The sequence below is a fragment of the Miniopterus natalensis genome, chromosome 3 (assembly GCF_054644295.1).
Source record: "Miniopterus natalensis isolate mMinNat1 chromosome 3, mMinNat1.hap1, whole genome shotgun sequence".
NCBI classification, from domain to species: Eukaryota; Metazoa; Chordata; class Mammalia; order Chiroptera; family Miniopteridae; genus Miniopterus; species Miniopterus natalensis.
Genome location: NC_142083.1, coordinates 39,778,361 through 39,800,154, shown reverse-complemented (window position 1 = coordinate 39,800,154; position 21,794 = coordinate 39,778,361). Strand labels below are relative to the sequence as shown.

Here is a 21,794-nt window from a genome sequence, read left to right as displayed (position 1 = left end):
GGGAAGATCTGAAAAATAATACCACTGATACTTTGTATTTAGCAATTTAATAGTTTGCTGTACTTCCTTATATAGTATTTTATTTGAGATAGGTCAGTGGGAATTATTATACCCATTTTATAGATGAAGAAACTGAGGCATGTAGTTTTTCATAACTCACCTAAGATAATATTACTTTTGAAAGATGGAGCCAGAAATAGAAGCTGAATAATCTGATGCTTAATTCCACATACTTCCTATATATTTTGTTACCCCATACTTTTATTTTTTAAATTTATTTTATTTTTTTATTTTTTATTTTTTTGAAATATATCTTTATTGATTTCAGAGAGAGGAAAGGGGAGGGAGAGAGAGAGAAACATCAATGATGAGAGAGTCATTGATCGAGCCCACAACCCAGGCATGTGCCCTGACAGGGAATCGAACCCAGATCTCCTGGATCCTAGGTCGACACTCAACCGCTGAGCCACGCCCGGCCATGCTAACCCCATACTTTTAAATAAAAGTATCCTTTTGCTTGCTTTAATAAGTTTCTGTGTGTTAGCTTATTCTGGTCCAGTCAAGGCTAATATTGAAGCCCCCCAATCCATAGTACTCAGACACTGTAGTTAGCTAATAACCATAATTAAATTTGCTTTTCACAAAGAAAGATAATGTTTCTCATTGAATTCTTTGAAACAGTTGTTTGTGTTTGTAGGCTTGAAAGGCAGCAAAATTTTTTTTGAGGAATTAAAAATTAGTGGCAATATTTTTTGAGATGAGCTGATGTACATGCATTTGTCAGTAAGTTCTCAAATGAACGCATCATATACAAACAGGCTTCTTCAGGGGCAAAAGAGATTTTTAATTTAGTTTATTTGCGTCATTATAGATCAGTATTTAGGCTGTTTATATGTAAATGTATGAATTGAGGGACAATTAAGTGTTGACAAAGTAGATTGCAGTCATATCAATTGCAGTGCATTTTCTATAATTTTTCTAACTGACATCTTTGATGATAAATAGTGGATGCCAAGTCAAAGCCGATTATACAGTGCACTAGGAATTCATGGGACTGTCAGGGAGAAGACCGATTGATTTTAAATTTACATATTAATGAGAAGATTTGTTAAGAGGGTGCTTGACTATAGAAAATAACAGCGTATTTATAGGGCACGACATTTTATAAATAAAGCTGATGCAGGAAAATGGAAATTAAACCTTTTAGGTTAATAAATTCAAGAGACTGCTAAAATATATATTTGCATTTTTATTTTCTTAAATTTACCTTACTCTCTGCAGTTCATGTGGGTTGTTTTTTTATTCTAGGTCAAGTTGGTATAATTTTCAAGGATATAAAATTACTTAAATATTTGTGTCATTCAAGCTATTGTGGGAGAATACGTAAGGCATAAATGTAAATCTGTAAGACTAAAGTTGCTTTTGTAGAAGTAATGGACTTTAAAAAGTGTTATAAAATATCAGGTAAAATTTTAAAGTGATTAAAAAAAAAAAGACCCTTTAGTGGCATTAATTATAAACTGAAATAAAACTTTGGCATTGGGCCTGACAGGATGTTGCTAATTTTATTAATCTATCTCTTTAAAGTTGAATTTTCTCAAGGAGATCACAGTTTTGCAAGAAATATCAAAATACTTTAGTAATTTGGAACTTAAAACTCTGTGTATTCACAGTTCTTTTTGCTTATGAATCCAGGTAATTTAATTCTGGGGGCAGTGTGTATGCCTTTTGAAATTTGGAGTGATTAATCTACTTTTATGTCTCTTAATATATCAGTACTTCAGTTAAAAAGCCCTATATAGGTATAAGAAAGTTTCAAGTTTAGAATTTTGTTTAAAGTATTTTTAAGATAGGTTCCTTAGCTTTTTATGGATAGCTATAAAATACAAACTCATCAGAATACAAAATTCATACATTGTACATAGTTCTTGATTAACAATTTTTTGAAAACAAAAAGGTACTTTAGGAAAGGGTTCAAAACACCACATTTCGGTTCTGTCTTAGAGGACCTAAGTGTTAGAGATGATTTTTTGTTGAATTTTAATTTTCTTACAGGTTGTCTTTGTAAAGTAAATTTTGTATTGTTTCTTACTAATGGACTGTTTTTTTAATCTTACTATTTTGTGGAACTTTTTAAAAACAAAATAGTGAGGAGTTGTAGAATCATGTTTTACAATGTGAATAAAAACGTTTTTGTGCGCTCTTTCAGACAACTGTTGATGAAGGGTTCAATATGCAGTTTAATGAGAAACTATGGACCATGTGCTGATTTGAAATGAAGCCTCCCCTCCATCCATTAGTTATGAAGCATTCATCTTAAAGATTCCTTGTTCTTTTTGTTCTTCATAATTTATTTTTGATTGGAATTTTTTTAACTCATGAAGTTTCTTTTAAAAAAATATTTTACATTTTACCCAAGTAACATGTACATGGTTAGGAAAAAAAAAGTTAAATAATCCTGTAAGGCTTGTAGGAAACATTTTCCCCCTACCCTTTCCCATACCTGAATTAGCTACCTCAAGTACTTTTAGGCTTTTGTGTGTATATGTGAATTTATTTAACCTTTTATATTTCTAACTAACAAACACAGTGTTGCTGTTTCTTGATTTATCAATTTTAGACATTATATTTTGACTTCCTATTATAGAAATGGAGAATTTGGCATTCTCATATTACCTCATGCTTCTATTTTCCCTGTTCCTTCTTTGCAATATAATTATATGACAATTTTCAACCAGTGTGTATTGTTCATTTAATTATGACTTTATGAATATTATTTATACTCTATAGTAACATTTTCATCTTTTTTTCTTATGGAACTTTTGGTTCTTCCTGGAATAAAAAAATTGCCTCACTTTTAATTTACTTAGTTTATTTATCATGTCACTATTGCAAAGCATTCTAAATTCTCTATCATGATATTAAATTCTCTTTAAATATTATTTTAGATGCAGTTATTGATATACTTCTGATTACCTACCTAATCCTCCACCCTCCCCCTTTTAAAATAACGGGATCCTGATTTTGTTCAGAGTAGTGATATATCCAGTTAAAAATAATCAACTTCCCCAGAACCCCTTGGAATCAGAAATGGCTATATGACCCAGTTGTGAAATTGAGATATTTGTGGAAATATTCTGGTTGGGATTCTGGGAAATAAATGTTTTTCTGATGGGCTTACTTCACATACATTACTTTGTGTGTTTTTTCATTATTCCTTCCTGGAATGTATATGTGATGGTCAGAGGTGCAGCAGCCATTTTGCAAGCATGAGGATAAAGCCATACTCTGGAAATGGATGGAACTGAAAAAGCCAAAATATTTTCCTCATGGAGCTACTTAACTTGATATTTCTGTTTTATATAGCTGAGCATAGTCCTAACTAGTATGGTTGTAACATATACCAAGCATTCCAACAGCTTTATGTTCTTCTAGGAGACACACTCTTGGAGGCAGTACTCTTCTGTTCTAATCTAATTGCTTGCTAGGCTTGTTACACAGCTGTTTTTCTGGAACTTAATTTCCTCTCTCTTCTGTGTTAAATTCCCTGTATCTTAGGGCTCCCTTCCCTAGTATATTCATCTTTTTTCGTCTTCCTGGTTTTGGTAGAGTTTACCCTCTAGTGTCTTCTGAAGGATAGGTAGCCGAGAAAGCTTCACTGTCACCCTCACATTGATTGATATTTTGCCTGGGCTCTTTGATCAGTATTCTCTTAGGAGTTATGTGTCTTAAATGTCTCATTACTTTTATATTTCACATCTTGGCTGGATATAATACTGGTGGGTCATATCTTTTTTCCCTTCTTCTGGGAGCTCTGTAGCCATCTCCTTTGTAGGTAACTTGGTTTTTCGTTTATATCCTCAAATTTGTTTTTTATTTTTTAATCTTTGAAAATTAGTGAGGTTGCATCTCAGTGTGGATCATTCTATACACTCTGCATATTCACTTCTTCCTTTATTTTAGGGAATTAAGAAAGTTTTTTCTTTGATGCTCATTTTCTTTTAATTTCTTTTTCTTTCTGGCTCCATGTGTCAGTTATATGCCAGGAATACCAGTTACTCTGTTTTATAATCTTTGTCTATTCTCTGTCACTTTTTAAAAAAATTGCTTTACTGTTTGCCTTTTTATTGGCATTTATATTATGTCAAGTCTTTGTCGGTAATTTGACTTTAAATGATCTAATTTTTATTTAATTTGGTAATGATAATGCTTTGGTCTTTATTTGCTTAGGTTTCAATCTTATATTTCCCTTAGGCTATAGTTTTATCACCTCCTCTTTGAACTTATGTTTCCTTGAGTTCATGTTCTTAATTAACTTCTTGGAGAATTTATTTTTGATATATAAGGGATTTTTTTTTTTCCAGATGAATTTTTTGTTTTTTGCCTGTTTTTCCCTTTTGTGCTGTAAGTATGTTGCATAGTTATTATGCCCTTTTCATATCGTAAATCCTTGGGAAGCTCTGGTACAAACATTTTATTTGTTCTCTGATACAGCGTGGCTTCTTAATTCCATCCCACCACACTTAAAGACAGTTTGTTTCTTCCTGTCAGTTTCAATTTGTGATGTGGGTATTTTATGCAATATTCTTTTTGTTTCAGTAGCCTTAGGACATTTGGGGGTGAAGATTAATTTGTGGAATAGTAAATTCAGTCTCAACAGAAATTGAAATATTTTCTTTAGAACACTTGAGGACTTTTTCTGGAATTTTCTTAAATGTCCTCTCCTACAGGTTTCCTTGTTCCTGCTGTGTTTTTTTCTGTCCACATTCTCTCATGGATACTTAAATCGTTGTATTTTCTCTTGACCATATAATCTCTTTGATTCCTTATATTTTTCTCTGTCTTAGTCTTACTACTCCAACATAAAAGAGTAGATATGATTAATATTTAACTTTAGTCTTCTGACAATCATTTATTTACATTTTTAATTTTGGGATTTTGCTGCTTAATAGTTTTCTGTGTTCATCTCAGAAGATATTATGATTTTATGTAATCTAATGTGGCAATTTGAACATTCAACTTCATTCTACAAGATGGGGCAAAAGTAGGTTTACAGTTCATATAGAAAATAATATAATAATAAATGATAATACAAGAATAAACTGTGTTTTGCATACTCACAACGTTAAACCTACTTTTGCCCCACCCTGTGTTTTGTTATCCATTTAAATCTCTGATACATGTCTTTAAATCACTGCAGTCCTGGAAAGTTGCAAGTCTTCAACAGAGTCCAGAGTTCCAAAGTAGTTACATGGACATGTTCTGCGTGTACATTGTTGTCTAGGTGGTTTGGAGAACGTGACCGACAGTGTTGATTGTCTCTGACAGCCAGTTCCCATTGAAAAATGTCTTCTTCCTTGCAAACAGATTTTCTACAGAGGTTGAGCAGCCAAGTGCTTTTGAAGAAGCCATGTGGCACTCCCCAGACCAAACTAGTCTGGTTAGTGTTAATTACAGTGGGACCTCAGTTTTCGAACATCTCCATTAACGAACATTTCGGTTTACAAACACCATAAACCAGGAAGGAAATGCTTTGGTTTTCGGACACTCCTCATAAGTCCAACATGCCACACGACTTCCGCTGAGGGCAAGATCCTGAGGCCTAGCTTCCGGTTGTGGATCCCTCAGTTCTGGAACATTTCAGAACTCGAACGGTCTTCCGGAATGGATTACATTCCAAAACCCAAGTACCATTGTATAATGCTTTTCTGGCTAATGGGAAGTAATGGGAAATGTTAGGAAAACGGAGTGCAGAGGAGTGTCTGAGAAAGGTTTACTTCCACATGAAAAGCATGAAGACATCTGACCTAAGGCTGAGTTGTACTTCATGGACTTAAGTTTCATCCCCCGATGATGGAATAACTTGATTGGATTAACTCTCTGATTTTAGGAACCAGCAATCTAAAGGCACTACTAGGTGATCAAATGTGGGCAAAAACTAGTGAGGACTCTAAGCAGGAAAGACTAAAAATTTTAAGGTGTGAGATTTGTGATTTTGCATGTTTTTCGTTCCCCCTAATCCATATAATAATGGAAAAAAGTCACAGCCTTACTTACCTGGGTGCCAGAGAACAGATTTCAAGGCTGGCAGAATACCTGAAAAGTTTGGGGGAAGTTCCAGAAGAGTGTCGGAATCACTGAAGGATGAAACCCCTGGAAATGCATGTAAACACCATCCAAATCCTTGGCTAACCAATAAACTACGTATGTGTGGGGAAGACTACAGTGAGTTTAGCAAAAAAAAGCAACTGGAAGATAAAAGAACGAAGTGGACATTTCACTTGCTGGCCAAAATAGGATAGAATTTGGAGTTTGAAACCAGAAGGAATTTTTATAGTGTGTGGCTGATAATATCCAGAATACAATTTTTAAAATTAGTGACCATGACAAGAGTATCCAATGGAGTAAAGACAGTCTCTTCAATAAGTGGTGCTGGGAAAATTGGACCAGATATATGCAAAAAAATAAAACTAGACCACCAACTTTCACCACACACAAAAATAAACTCAAAATGGATAAAAGACTTAAACGTAAGTCACGAAACCATAAAAATCCTGGAAGAAAACATAGGCAGTAAAGTCCCAGACATCTCATGTAGTGGAATTTTCACTGATACATCTCTTAGGGCAAGAGAAACAGAAGAAAAAATAAACATATGGGACTACATCAAACTAGAAAGCTTCTGCATAGCAAAAGAAAACAGCCTCAAAATACAAAGGAACCCCATGGTCTGGGAAAACATGTTTGCCAAGGATGTATCTGATAAGGGGCTAATTTCCAAAGTGTGCAAAGAACTCATACTACTCAGCAAGAGGAAGACAAACAACCTAATTAAGAAATGGGCAAAGGACCTGAATAAACACTTCTCCAAAGAGGACATACAGATGGCCAAGAAACACATGAGAAAATGCTCAACATCGCTAATCATCAGAGAGATGCAAATTAAAACCACAATGAGGTATCACTTCACACCTGTCAGAATGGCTGCCATCCACAAATCAACAAACGACATGTGCTGGCGAGGGTGTGGAGAAAGGGGAACCCTAGTACACTGCTGGTGGGAATGCCGACTGGTGCAACCACTATGGGAAACAGTATGGAGGTTCCTCAAAAAATTAAAAATGGATCTGCCTTTTGACCCAGTGATTCCACTCCTAGGAGTATATCCTAAGAATCCTGAAACATTAATCAGAAAGAATATATGTACCCCAGTGTTCATAGCAGCACAGTTTACAATAGCTAAGATCTGGAAACAGCCCAGGTGCCCATCAGTAGATGAGTGGATAAAAAAGCTATGGGACGTTTACACCGTGGAATACTATGCAGCTGTAAAGAAGAAGAATCTCATACCCTTTGGGACAGTATGGATGGACCTGGAGAAAATTATGCTAAGTGAAATAAGCCAGGCAGAGAAAGACAAACATCACATGATCTCACTTACATGTGGAATCTAAAGAACTTAATAAACTGATGAACAGAATAGATTCAGTGACATGGAAGCATAGATGAGACTGACGAATATCAGAGGGATGGAGGAGGGCGGGTGGGTGGAGGGGGATAGAGTAACCAAAGAATTTATATGCGTATATACACAACCTGAGGACACGGACAATGATGGGGAGGGGGATGGGATGGGGTGGAACAGGTCATTGGGGAGAAAAAGGGACATCTATAATATTTTAAACAAAAATAAAATTTAAAAATTAAAAAAAAAAATTAGTGGCCATGGGAAACAAAGGAAGCAATAGAAAGTAACCTCAAGATAATCAAGAAGAAGCAATTACCAGACAAGTAAAGCAGCTATTATATATCTAGCCAAAATATTAGAGCATCATAGTTACAGTGAATGAATAGATGATGAATCTTAATAGGAAAACAATAAGAAAGAACCAATTAGAAATTCTAGGACTGAAAAATAAAATGATTAAATGAAAAAATGTACTAGCTGGGCTTAACATCCAAGGGGAGAGTACAAAAGAGTCAAGAAGCCTCAGCGTAGATCAATAGAAATTTTTCAGTCTGAAGAACAGGCTAAAAAACAAGTGAAGAAAGTAAAAAGCCATAGAACTATGTGGAACAATATCAAACAGAATGGAATACTTGTAACCAAAGTCCCAAAAAGAGAGGAAAGAGTGAATGGAACAGAAATAATACCTGGAGCAATAAAGGCTGAAAAATATTCAAAATTAGTTTGAGAAAAGGAAAACAACAAGCATACATATCCAGAAACTCATCAGCCTCCCAAGCAAAAAGAAACAAAGTCACACTTACGCATATCCTAGTCAGACTTCTGAAATCAGAAGAGAAAAAGAAAACCTTAAAAGCAGCTAAACGCTGATCAGAATCAGTGGAGTCTAGAAAACAATGGAATGTCATCTTTCAACTGTTGAAAGAAAAAACTGTCAACAAAGAATTCTATGTTGAACAAAACCAATCTTCAAAAATGAAGGTGGAATGAAAACATTTTCAGATGAACAGACTTGAAAAATTTATACATATGACAACTGTATTACAAAAAAATACAAGAAATGGTTTTGGTGGAAGAGAAATGATAATAGATGGTGATTCATAACTATAGAATGGAGTAAAGAATAACAGAAATGGTATATATGTGGGTAAATATTATAAATTACACTTCTTTTCTTAATTTCTTTAACATACAGTTTTTGTAATCTTTCCCTCCCTCCCTTCCTCTCTCTCTTTCTCTGGCAATCACAGATTTCACTGGTTTATGCTTGAACTCTTTTCTGTACATCCATGGAGCTGTAACCTTTGCCTCCAGTGACACAAATCTCTGTGTGGACATATGTTTCCATTTATTATATAGGACTAGAATTGCTGGGTTGAATAGTAAATATATAGCTTCTGCTTCTCACCTTCATTTCCTACTCTATAAACATAGTTCTAAATCTTTTAACTTTGTCTTCTACTGGTTATCCTCATATTATTTTTAAAACAACTTGTTTATATAATTTATTCTAGTTACTCAAAGGTGCCACTTAATTCAGATATAAGAATATTTTGGAATTAATGAAGAATAAAGAGTCCTTATAAAATTTTATATAAAGAGTTTTTTATAACCTAGGTTTTCTGCTTTAAAATTTTTTTTTGCTTAAAATTTTTTTCTAAAAAACTTAACTTACTGATTTTAGTAAGAGAGGAAGAGCTCTAGCTGGGTGGCTTGGTTGTCTGGGTTGTTGTCTTACATCCCAAAAGATTGCAGGATAGATTCCTGGTCAAGGCACATAGGTAGGTTGTGGGTTCAGTCCCCAGTCGGGCAGATATGGGAGACAACCAGTTGATGTTTCTCTCTCAGATCAATGTTTCTCTCTCTCCTTCCCTCCCTCCCTAAAAAAAATCAATAAACATATTCTCAGGTGAGGATTAATTTTTAAAAAAAGAGGAAATGAATACACGAGGAATCATGATTAGTTTTATTTAGATTGATCTTAATTTATATTTCATAATTTATTATTGAATGAAGACCACTTTAAAATGCATTCTGCCTAACAAAAAGCAATTACTTTTTTTCTGTCTTTAGATGGAGATTAGTTTTCATATAATTGGGACTTTTCTTTCTGATGTCTTGGATCCTTTGGGCCTAAGTTTAATATGTGTTATGAGTATATTTTATTTCAGAGAAATTTGGAAAAGTGCCTTATGTAGATCATCCAGATTTCTCAGTTACAAAAGTTTGGGAACTCCTGCATTCAGAAAACCTGTTTTTTATATTCTGGAGCTGAACATATAGTCATAAGAAATGAGAAGTGCTGTGGGCAATTGAACACTGAGTTTTCATAGTGGCTCAACACAAAGTTACTGGGCACAGGTGTTTCTGTAATTGTGATATATTGGGGGAGATTCAGTGTTCAGTGGTCCTCAAACCCACACTTCCACCTGTGTGGTATAGTGGTCACTGGGCTATGGTATAAAACATGTAAAGTGAAGAGCATAGCAGTTACCTCACAGAAGGAAAACAATTCTCAAATTCATATCCTTAGGTGGTTTTATTTTATATAGACCCAATATTGGGGGAAAGAGATTTCTTTTTTTTTTTTTTTTCCTTTGAGAAAAATACTAACTTTAAAATTTTATTACACATGACATTTTTCTACTGGATGTATTTCTCTGATAAGGCATGCTATTCATTATTCAATAGGTATTTCAACTAAGTGATTATGATAATGCTAATCACCTACCTACTTTGGTATTGTCAGGGACACCTAACCCAGTGTTAGATGTACCACCAATACTATGATATCTATGGACTGAATGTTTGTGTCTCCTGAAACCCATTGAAGCCCTAACCCCCAGTGTGATGGTATTTGGAGATGGGGACTTGGGGAGGTAATGAGGTTTAAATGAAGTCATAAAGGTAGAGTCCTCATTATGGGAGTAGTGCCCTTATAAGAGGATATACTGGGGAGCTTGGTTCTTCTCTCTTTCTCTGCCATGTGGAGACAGAGCAAAAAGCAGCTATCTGTAAGCCAGGAAGAAAAGGGTTATCATCAGGAACCGAATCTGCAGGCATCCAAATTGGAATGGAAGTAGTAAAACTCTCATTATTTGCAAATGATACTACATATAGAATGCCCTAAGGATGCCACTAAAAACTATTAGAAGTAATAAATGACTTCAGTAAAGCTGCAGGATGGAATCAATATACAGAAATCTGTTGCATTTCTAGATACCAATAAAAAACAATCTAAAAAAGAAATTAAGAAAACAACCAATTGTATCAAAAAGTATAAGATATCTAGGAATAAATATAGCCAGAGGTGGAAGACCTGTTTTTGGAAAACTATAAGAAATTGATTAAAGAAATTGAACAAGGTACAAATTAATAGAAGGATATATCTTGCTCATGGATTGGAAAGATTAATATTGTTAAAATGTCCTTACTACTTAAGGCAATATTCAGATTTTAATGCAATCCCTATTAGAATACCATTGGTATTCTTTCTCTTAGAATTAGATCAACTAATTCTAAAATTTATATGGAACCTCAGAAGATACCAAATAGCCAGAGAAATCTTGAGAAAGAACAAAGTGGGAGGTATCACACTCCCTGATATCAAACTGTAGTACAAAGCTGCAATAATCAGAACAGCACAGTACTGGCATAAAAACTGATAATATAGGTCAATGAAATAGAATAGAGAGCCCAGAAATAAATCCTTGCTTATGTGGTGAATTAATCTATGACAAAGGAGACAAGGATACACAATGGGGTAAAGAGAGTCTCTTCAATAAGAGGTGTTGGCAAAACTGGACAGATACATGCAGAAGAATGAAACTGGACCACTTTCATACACCATATACAAAAATTAACTCAAAATGGATTAAAGTCTTAAACATTAGACCTTAGACCATAAATCTCCTGGAAGAAAACAAACAGTAAACTCTTTGACATTGCTCCTACCAGTATCTTTTTTTATACATCTCCTCACACAAGGGAAACAAAAGAAAAACAGATGAGACTACATCAAAATTAAAAATTTTTGAATAGCAAAGGACACCATCAACAAAACTAAGACAACCTACTGAATGGGAGAAGATATTTACAAATGATACATCTTGATAAAGGGTTATCCAGAATATGTAAAGAATTTATACAACTCAATACCAAAAAAACAACAAGCAATCCAGTGTCTGACATTTTAGATAATTTGGGTTTTTTTAATCCTCATCTGAGGATGTTTTCATTGATTTTTTTTTTTTCTTTAGAGAGAGGGAGGGAAAGGGAGGGAGAGAAAAGGAGAGAGAAACATCAATGTGAGAGAGAAACATTGACCCTTTACCTTCTGTGCGCATCAGACTGGGGATCAAACCCGCAATTTAGGTATGTGCCCTGACCGGGAATCGAACCCGCAACCTTTGTGGTGTATGAGACGATGCCCCAACTTACTGAGCCACCTAGCTGGGCTTAGTGTTATAATATTGGATAAATATGTACAAATAGCTTCTGTGTGATTTACTATATTTTTTCCTTAATTTTATTTATTAAAACTTTTTATCTTAAGATAACTGGAGATTTATATGCAGTTATAAGAAATAATACAGAGCTACCTGCTGTAACATTACTCATTTTCCCCCAGTGGGAACATCTTGGAAAACTATAATTACAGCCAGGATATTGACATTGATACAGTCAAGATTCAGAACACTGCCATCAAAAGGATTCTTTATGTCGCTATTTTATAGTTAAACGCACTTTCTTCCTTGTGCTTAACCCTGAAACCCTTAATCCCTAGCAACCACTAATTGTTTCTCCATCTCTATGATTTTGCCATTTCAAGAATGTTATATCAATGGAATCATATAGTATGTAACCTTTTAGGATTAATTTTTTTCTTTCAGCATACTCCTCTGGAGATTAATCAGAGTTGTGTATATCAGTAGTTTGTTTTTATTTATGAGTGGTATTCCATGGCATAGATGTTTAACCAATTGTTTAACCATTCATCCATTGAAGGACATCTGGGTTGTTTCCATTTTGGCTAATAAGAATAAAGCTGCTATGAATATTTTGTGTGCAGGTTTTTGTATGAGAATAAATTTCCATTTCCAAGTGATAAATGCCCAAGAGTGCAATTACTGGGTTGTACAGTAATTACAGGTTTAGTTCTGTAAGAAGTTGCCAACATGCCAGGATGACTGTAACCTTTTGCAATCTTACCAGCCGTATGTGCGTGATCCATTTCCTCTATGTCCTCACTGTCACTTGATCTTGTCACTATTTTTAAAATTTAGATGAGAGCCATTCTGATAGGTGTGTGGTGATAGCTTCCTCTGGTTTTAATTTGCATTTCTCTAATAGCTAATGAAGTTGATTATTTTTTTCCTGTGTGTTGGTTTTTTGTTGTGTTTTTTTGCCATTTGTTTATCTCTTTGGTGAATAGATTGTTGATGTCTATATTAGTTTGCTAGAGCTGCCATAAAAAAAATATCACAGACTAGGTGGCTCAATCAACAGAAATATCTTTATCATTCTAGAGGCTCGAAGTCCAAGATCAAAGTGTTTGCAGGTTTGGTTTCTCCTGAGGCCACTCTCCTTGACTTTATAGATGTCTCCCTTCTCTCTGTGTCCTCACATTGTCCGGTCCTGTAGAATCCCAGAAGTCTGACAGCCTTCCTTTATTTTGTCCCATCTCTCCCATTTAGTCCAGTTGGCAGTGTCTCTGCTAGTAAAATCCCATCTTTTAAATCCACAAGTTTTACCCATGATCTCTTTATCAAATGATTTTCTAGACATACCCTTGGCATTCTTTTCTGAAGACTTTTTCTCGATTTTTGCTATGTGGATAGGCTGAGAAATTTCCAAATCTTCAAGTTCTGTCTTACTTTTGCTTAAATATTTTCAATTTATCTTTTTCATTTTACGGTAAGGGACAAGGAAAAAGCTGGCTGAGCCTTCAACACTTTGCTTAGAAATCTGCTCAGCTAAATATTCAAGTTCATCCTGTGTAACTTACACTTTTCACAAAACACTAGAACATAATGCAGCCAAGATCTTTGCCACTTTATGGTAAGGATTGCCTTTCCTTCCATCTGATACCTCACGAGAATCACCTGTAACATCCATATTCCTACCAATAGTCTCTTCAAGACAATCTAAGTTTTTTTTAAACATGCAAATCAAAATTGTTCTAGCCTCTACTCATTACCCAGTTTTAAAGCCACTTCAACATTTTTAGATATTTGTTACAGCAGCATCCTACTTCTTGTACTTGTTACCAAAATCTGTATTAGTTTTTTAGGAGCTGCCGTAACAAAATACCACAGACTGGATGGCTTAAACAACATAAGTTTAATTCCCATAGTTTTTCAGTTCTTCCAAGAATGTAGAAGTCCAAGATCGAGGTGTTGGTAGATTTGGTTTCTCGTTAGGCTTTTTCTTGGCTTGCAGATGGCTGCCTTCTTGATGTTTCCTCACATGGCCAATTTATCTGTGTCACCATCGGTGTCCCTCTTATGAGAACATCAGTTGTATTGGATTAGAGTCACACCCATATGATCTCATTTAGCCTTAATTACTTCTTTATATAAAGGCTCTATTTTGGCATACAGTCACATTACGTATTAGGGCTTTGACATGTGGATTTGTAGGGAGCACAGTTCAGTCCATAACAATATCTTTTGACCCTTTTTTAAATGCGTTGTTTTTTTTTTCTTTTGAGTTTTTGGCGTTTTACTAGGGGGAGTTTGTTAATTTATGGAAAGAAGATTCACTTAGATGTATAGGGGCAGGTCAGTCAGGAGCAAAGGAAACTATTGGGAGACAATACTTAATGGGTTTTTCTCATGTTTGCAGTTCTTACGAGGAAAGGCATTGCCATATTTTGTTCTGGTTGACCTTGTAAGAATGTTTGTGTAGCAAGCAGGCTTAGGAAAGAGAATATTTTCCTCCCGTACAGGGTTATCTTATTTGGTACCATCAGCAGCAGCATCTGCTTGGGCATCCAGGCTGGGAATGAGTGCCCCTAGTTCACCCTTCTCCTTTGGTCAGGGCATCCTGTTGACTCCAACCTTTCAGTAATTCTCGACTGTCCTCATCACTCACTACCCTGATTCATTGCCTTGTCCTCTCACGTAATTTCTATCATGCTGCTCTCCAGGTTTTTTGTTGTTGGTTTTCCGAAGTTAGATTTAAATGTGCTTTGTTATGACTTTCTTTCAGTTTATCCTGTTTAGCTTGTTCAGTTTTTCAGTTTATCCAGTTTCAGCTTATTCAGTCTGTAGTTTTAGGTCTTTTGCCAAACTTACGACTTTCTCAGCCAGTATTTCTTGGAGTACTCTTTCAATCTGAACCTCTTTCTCCTTTCTGGCAGGATTCAGATGACAGGAAATGTTAGTTGTTTTGTTATGGTTCTACAGGTCCCTGAAGTTCTGTTTTGGGGTTTTTGTTTTCTTTTTTCCTTTGTTGTTCAAATTGGGAAATTTCTGTTACTCTGTGTTCTATGGCTTTCTTGGTCTCCTTAGTATTGCTTTTGATCCATCCCATTCATTGTTTAATTTTGTTCCCTCCCTCCCTCCCTCCCTCCCTCCCTCCCTCCCTCCCTTCCTTCCTTCCTTCCTTCCTTCCATGTCTTTATTGATTTCAGAGAGAGGAAGGGAAAGGGAGAGAGAGATAGAAACATCAGTGATGAGAGAGTCATTGATTGGCTGCCTCCTGCATGACCCCACCCCCAACTGGAGATCAAGCCCAGGCATGTGCCCTGACTGGGAATCGAACTGTGATCTCCTAGACCCTAGGTCGATGCTCAGCTGCTGAGCCACGCTGGCCGGGCTCTTGTATCTTTGAGTTGTAACATTTTTATTTGGACTTCCTTTCTATCTCCTATTTCTGTGTTTAGACTTGTAATTCTTTGCTAAGACTTCCTATTTTTTTCTTTTGTTTCAAGGAGATTCCTAATTGCTCATTGAAGCATTTTTATGATGGCTGCTTTAAAATCTTTATCAAATAATTCTCATATCCCGGATGTTGGCATCTACTGGTTATCTTTTTTCATCCAGGTTGATATCTTGGCTCTGGGAATGATGAATGACTTCTGATTAAACATGGCAGTTTTGGATATTGTGAAATTCTCGATGTATTCAAACTGGAGTGAATACCCTGTCATTATTGCCACGTTGTGGTGGAAGTTCAGGTTCCCCCCAGCCTCCACTGACAGGGAGGTCGTGCTTACTGTTATTGTGGATGAATGTGGGATTTCTAGCTCCCCACTAATGCTTCCCTGATAGCTCTTTGGTTGGGAGGAATAGAAATGCTTCGTTGCTTGTATACACGTGTCCACCTCTAACTCCATGGAGTGGCGTGTTCTTGTTACCACTAGGTGGTGGTGCTGCAAGTCTGAGTGTCCACTAAGCATCCCTTTTACATTAGCCTGGTGAGGATGGATAAAGTCACTTTGTTAATTTTAGGTGAACTTGAATATCCAAGCTCCCCACTTGGTCTCCACTGACACCGTTGGGTTGCATCACTTACCTCCTAGTGGGGATTACAGTCTCAGCGCTGTCTTGTCCTTTTCTGACACCATGCAGTGGAATTGGGGCATCTCATTACAGTCTGGGGAGGGTAGAAGTCTGTGCTCCCCGTGTCATCCTTTGGGGGTGAGGACAGGTATAGGCCATGGTATTTTCTCTAGTGTTGGCTGTACTAGAGCAGTTATTTTCTAAAAAAGTTGTTTGCCTTGCTAGACCTTTCCTTTCTTAGTCCTTTGGCAACATAGGGCAGACTTCTGGAAGGTGGTTTTTAATGCTTGTTGGTGTTTTCTGGGTTACCTGCTCCCCTAGTACCCAGTCTTTGAAGTATGAGGTAAATGAAAGCCCAAGGACTCGCTGTGTTGTTCTTTGGGTCCTGAGGTCTCTACCCAGTTTTCTTCTCTCTGCCTTTCTTTTTTATGTTTGTTTCATATATAATGTCTTGGGTTTCTGGTTGTGCTTGGGAGACGAATAGGGAAAATTATATCTACTTCATCCTCTCAGGTGCAGGAAATGTTTCAGGCCCTTGATAACAGACATTATCTCTCAACAGTAGTTGAATTAGATCTGGGTGGATATTATTTTTGTGGTTTTTGTTTATTTTTAGGACTAAATGCTTATAGGCTGATTTTACTGTCAAAGATAATAAAGACTTCAGAGAAACAGGACAAAAACAGAAGCAGAATCATCTATTATGGACAGACGTAAGCTCAGACTAGTCTGTCTTCACAGCATGGACCTACCTAACCACTCTCTTTTAAACTGTCAAGCTTTATTATGATTTCCTTTATGTATGCCTACACTTCAAAAAGTTACCCTCTTCTGACCCTTCGATCCAATTAACGAGTGCCTGGTAGTACATAGAAACAGTTTTCAGGTTTTAGGTAGTCTCATATTATAAGCTTTGTTAGACTCTAATTGTCAGATTTTTTTCCTTTGGATAGCTATGTGTGTTTTTATGGGGATTTAATATTTTTAGAGCTTTTCTATGTAATATAAAATAAGTATTATCTATAGCACTAAAGGACAGTTACTGTGTTATAAAATATGAGAAAAAACAAGGCCTCCATATAAGTAGCAAGTATTTTGAAATTGCCTCAACGGTTGTATCGTATAGTATAATATTATCATTATTGTAGATGTTTTAAAAAGTTTTCTTTTTGTACTATTAGGGCTCTTCAGGGTCTGAAATTAACATGGGATTGGATTTCTTTCCTGTAGGATGATGGTCTAGAGGACAAGGAAAAGAATTTCTATGAATCTGATGAAGAGCAGAAGGAAAAGACTGAGAAAAGAAGGAAGCCTTATACTATGGATCCAGACCATAGACTTTTAATTCGGAATACAAAACCTTTGCTTCAGAGCAGAAATGCAGCGGTATGTTAAAATCCTCATAAGAAATAATTCTCACAGATTTTTTTAAAACTGTGGTTAAAAGTATGTAAGTTGAGGAAACAAGTCTTTATATTTGAGTGTACTAATTGAGCATTTGTTTCTTTCTTTATATACCCAAATACTAGGTTTTGATGAGATTACTTGGTTTGGTAGTTGTATGCCTGTTGGACTTAATTTACTTTTTTGTGGTTTTGTTAATTAGTTTTTTCCAAGATATGAGCTCAAGATGTTTCTGAGCTGATTAGAACTGTGTGTATGTCTCTATTGCCAGTTCCTAGGTGTGGGTACTTAATCTGGTATCAGTCTGTAATATTTGTATATACCTGATAAAAGCACCTAGCATATAATGCCTCATACACAGTAAATTTTAACTGGTAGGAATAACTATTAAAAATCATCTTAATTTAGATCCAGATTTTTTTATTTTAAATAACCCTTTAGTTTTAGAATATATGTGCATAGTAGAAAATTACAAAATACAGGCTAGCAAAACGAAGAAAAAAATGAAACATCATGTTCCCATCACTCAGAAATCACTATTACAGTGTCTTGATGCATTTTCTTTCAGATCTTTTTTCTACATAAGTATACATATATTCCCATGCATGTATGTCTATATATATGTGTGTGTGTGTAGTAGTTTCTTGCTACTTACAATGCCATCACTTTTTTTTTTTTTAATTTATGTTTATTGTTGTAAGTATTACAGATGTCCCCTCTTTTTCCCCTCGTTGACCCCCTGCACCCTAATCCTGCCCCCTCCCCAGGCTTTCATGGCACTATTGTCTATGTCCGTGGGTTATGCATATATGCATATAAGTTCTTTGGTTAATCTCTTCCTTCCACCCTTCCTTCTGATATACATCAGTCTATTGCATGCTTCCATGTCTCTGGCTCTATTTTGTTTGTCAGTTTATTTTGCTCATTAGATGCCACATGTAAGTGAGATCATGTGATATTTGCCTTTCTCTGACTGGCTTATTTCACTTAGAAAAATGAAACTATACATATATATTTAAAATCAAGATAGAAATCATACTGTATGTAGTAATTTTAACCTGATTATATTCTAGTCAATCCTCTTCACCTTTCTATTTCAATAACATTTCATCTCATTTAATACCAGCTTATCTTAAATTATCTTTTATACGTGGTTCGTCTAAACCTACACCTACTGCATTTCCTCTGCTTGTTATCTCATTTAAACCTCTCAGGTCTTGCAGGAGGTTCGTCTGTATTTATCTGGTTGATTCCTTTACAGAGTGCTGTTTAATTTTTTCTTTTATAACTTGTATTTCCTATTAACTGGAAGTTATATCTAAAGGCTTGATGGATTCAAGTTGAACATTTTATTAAAATGTTTCCAATTAAAAATATTCCTATGAATTATTATCTTCAAATTGCAAGAACTTTGAAAATGAGGAATTTCACATGAATTACTTTTTCTCATGCTTGAGAATTTGGAGCATAGAGCTTTGTATATATATATCTTAGTAATTAGCAGAAGTTTTTATCGCAACTAGTAATTTAGTTTTTGAATCATCATTAACTAACCATGCATAGTAATAAAAAATGTTGTCAATATGCTTATATTTTAATGTGCCTTTGCTTGGCCAGATGGCTGTTAAGTAGCGGTTACTTGCCACCTAAAACTCTACTTTATATTTGACTTATTATTAATTTACCTTTGTCTTGGAAGTTGCTTTGTTGTTACAAATACTGATCAAAAATGTTCTTGAATGGTGAAACAAATAGGGATGGATGGTACTTTTTGTCCCAATATGCTTTGATTCCCTGCTTATTTGATTGTATCCCAAGTAGAGCTGGTTAACTTTTTGTCCCAGTGTGCTTTGGTTCCCTGCTTATTTGATTGTGTCCCAGGTAAGCTGGTTAACTTTTTGTCCCAATGTGCTTTGGTTCCCTGCTTATTTGATTGTGTCCCAGGAAGCTGGTTAACTTTTTGTCCCAATGTGCTTTGGTTCCCTGCTTATTTGATTGTGTCCCAGGTAAGCTGGTTAACTTTTTGTCCCAATGTGCTTTGGTTCCCTGCTTATTTGATACTAAATGTATATAAAGGCTGACTTCTGAAGGGTCATGAGTAGGTTCTTTGTCTTCACCTTATTCTCAGCTTTTACAAGAGACTTTAAAAATTCGTTTTAGGAAACAGCTGTGTGCTGCAATATTTTAAAAAATGACTCTCAGTGATTCATAAATTAAGTCAGTCATTAATTGAGGTTTTGTTTTACAAGATTTTAAATTCAGGAGAGTTTGTTCTATAATTAAACTGTTTTTGTGGATCACAAATGAAGAAATAAGATATCTTTAAACTCCTCAAATTCCCAGGTAATGCCTGGAAAGCTATAAATCAGTCTTATTAAAAAAAAAAAGTACAACAAAAATGCCAAACAACAGTAAATATAGGACCCTGTAAACTGTATTAAAAAAAAAAAAGTTTATTAGTTTTTAGAAGAAATACTTTTTACTTCAAGCCCCTTCAGGTGCTGCGTACTCTTTAGGCATATGTAAAACTCCTGTCATAACATTCTGGCTATAGACCAGCCAGAAGTAAAGTTGTATTAATTTATCTTCTGAGCCAAAGACAAGATGATATAACTTCTGTAGCTCTGTTTCTGCAGTTGTCACATGTTAAAGTGGATACTTTCAGTAAATGGGAAGTCTGGACTTCTGATCTCTGCATCTCAATGTACAGGGAAATCAGAGTACTCATTTTTTACAACAGAGATATTCTAATCACCCTTATAATGGCTTTGAACCAAAGACTATTTTTAATGTTCTGCATTTTGAAAATGAAGATAATTTAAAATGCTATTTTAGAGGAATTGTTTTAATGATAAATGTACTGATTAAAAAAAATATTTCAGCCTACTTGTTACTGTTATCCTGAAGTGTCTGGCTTCATTTGGAAAGGCATGCTGACAATTAAAAAAAAAATCCCCAGTCTCATAACCAGCAGGAGCAGCAGCAATACTAGGAAGACTGTGGGATTTAGAGTATTGTGTCAAGCTTTGCCGTGTACTGGCTGTCAGATCTTGGGTTGTTCATTTAACATCTATTTTCTTTTTTGAAGATGTATTAGTTTTCTTATTTGAGGCTGCCATAACAAATTACCACAAACTAGGTGGATTAAAACAACAAAAATTTATTCTCTCACATTTCAGGAGGCTAGAAGTCCAAAATCTGGATGCTAGTAGAGTTGGTTCCTTCTAGAAGCTGTAAGGGAAAAACTCCCTTTTAATAGCTTCTAGTGGTTGCCAATAATTCTTGGCATTCTGTGAATGGCTTATCACCCCATGTCTGCCTCCATCGTCAAATTGCCTTCTTTATGTCTCTGTGTGTCCTTTTCTGTATCTAATAAAGGACAGTTTCATTGGATTTAGGACACACCCTAATTCAATATGATCTTATTCTGACATTACATTAATAACATCTGCAAAGGCCTTATTTCCAAATGAGGTCACATTCTTGGGTATACATGAATTCTTTGGGGCGAGGGGCACTAATTACCTGCTACAAAGGGTAACAACATAGTCATCTTATTTCATAGGAATTTTGTAGGAGTTAAATAATATGTGAGAATGTTCTTTGAAACTGTAGGGTGCTCCAGTGTTCATAGTTCTGATTGTTTCCATGCTTTATCTTTTAGGTGGTTATGGCAGTTGCTCAGCTGTATTGGCACATATCACCAAAATCTGAAGCTGGCATTATTTCTAAATCACTAGTGCGTTTACTCCGTAGCAATAGGTAGGACATGGTTTTATATATGTTTTCTTTTGTATTCCTCCAAAAGGAATGTTTGAACAAATGTAATGTGTCTTTCAGGCATTTAATACATAGCTCTATTTGTATTTATCAAAAAAAATTTCATACTGAAGGAGGCCATTATAAAATATTTTATATAATTAATCTCAAAGTTTATGATAAATATTGAAGTTTTTTAACCTAAAGCCCAAATAGCCCACAGGAATTAAAAATATATTTTGGCATATAGTACATGCTGCCACCAGTAGCCTAATATTTGTGTTTGCTATTTCTAGGTATGACAATAATATTGTTTGGGAGTTCTAATAAATCTGGAATCACTGAAAAACTAGACTAATGTACTGTCACACTGATGTACTCAGTGCAATTATATGTGATTTTGTGCGAAGCAGTACATATGGTAAATTATGTAGTTTTTGACAGAATTGCTGCTTCCTGTAAACTTGCAATATCTGATTACTGTAGTTTGCTCTGTTTTTTATTGAACTTTTATTTATGTATTTTAGTTCAGTTGGCATACAATATTATGTTGGTTTCAGGTGTATAATATATTGATTCAACAATAATAATACCTTACATTGTGATCACACTGTCTAGTTATCTGTTACCATTAGTTTGCTCTATTTAAAAAGAGC

General features: G+C 35.2%; 1 protein-coding gene across 2 annotated transcripts in view; it reads left to right on the top strand.

Annotated features, from left to right (window-relative positions):
• AP3B1 (adaptor related protein complex 3 subunit beta 1) overlaps nucleotides 1-21,794 on the top strand; it is a 186,837-nt gene that overhangs the window by 49,793 nt on the left and 115,250 nt on the right. For both annotated transcript variants that reach the window (XM_087815426.1, XM_016210377.2), the window contains 2 exons: nucleotides 17,206-17,361; nucleotides 21,044-21,141. In XM_087815426.1, coding sequence (XP_087671552.1) covers nucleotides 17,206-17,361; nucleotides 21,044-21,141 — 254 coding nt within the window. The remainder of the gene's footprint in view (nucleotides 1-17,205; nucleotides 17,362-21,043; nucleotides 21,142-21,794) is intronic.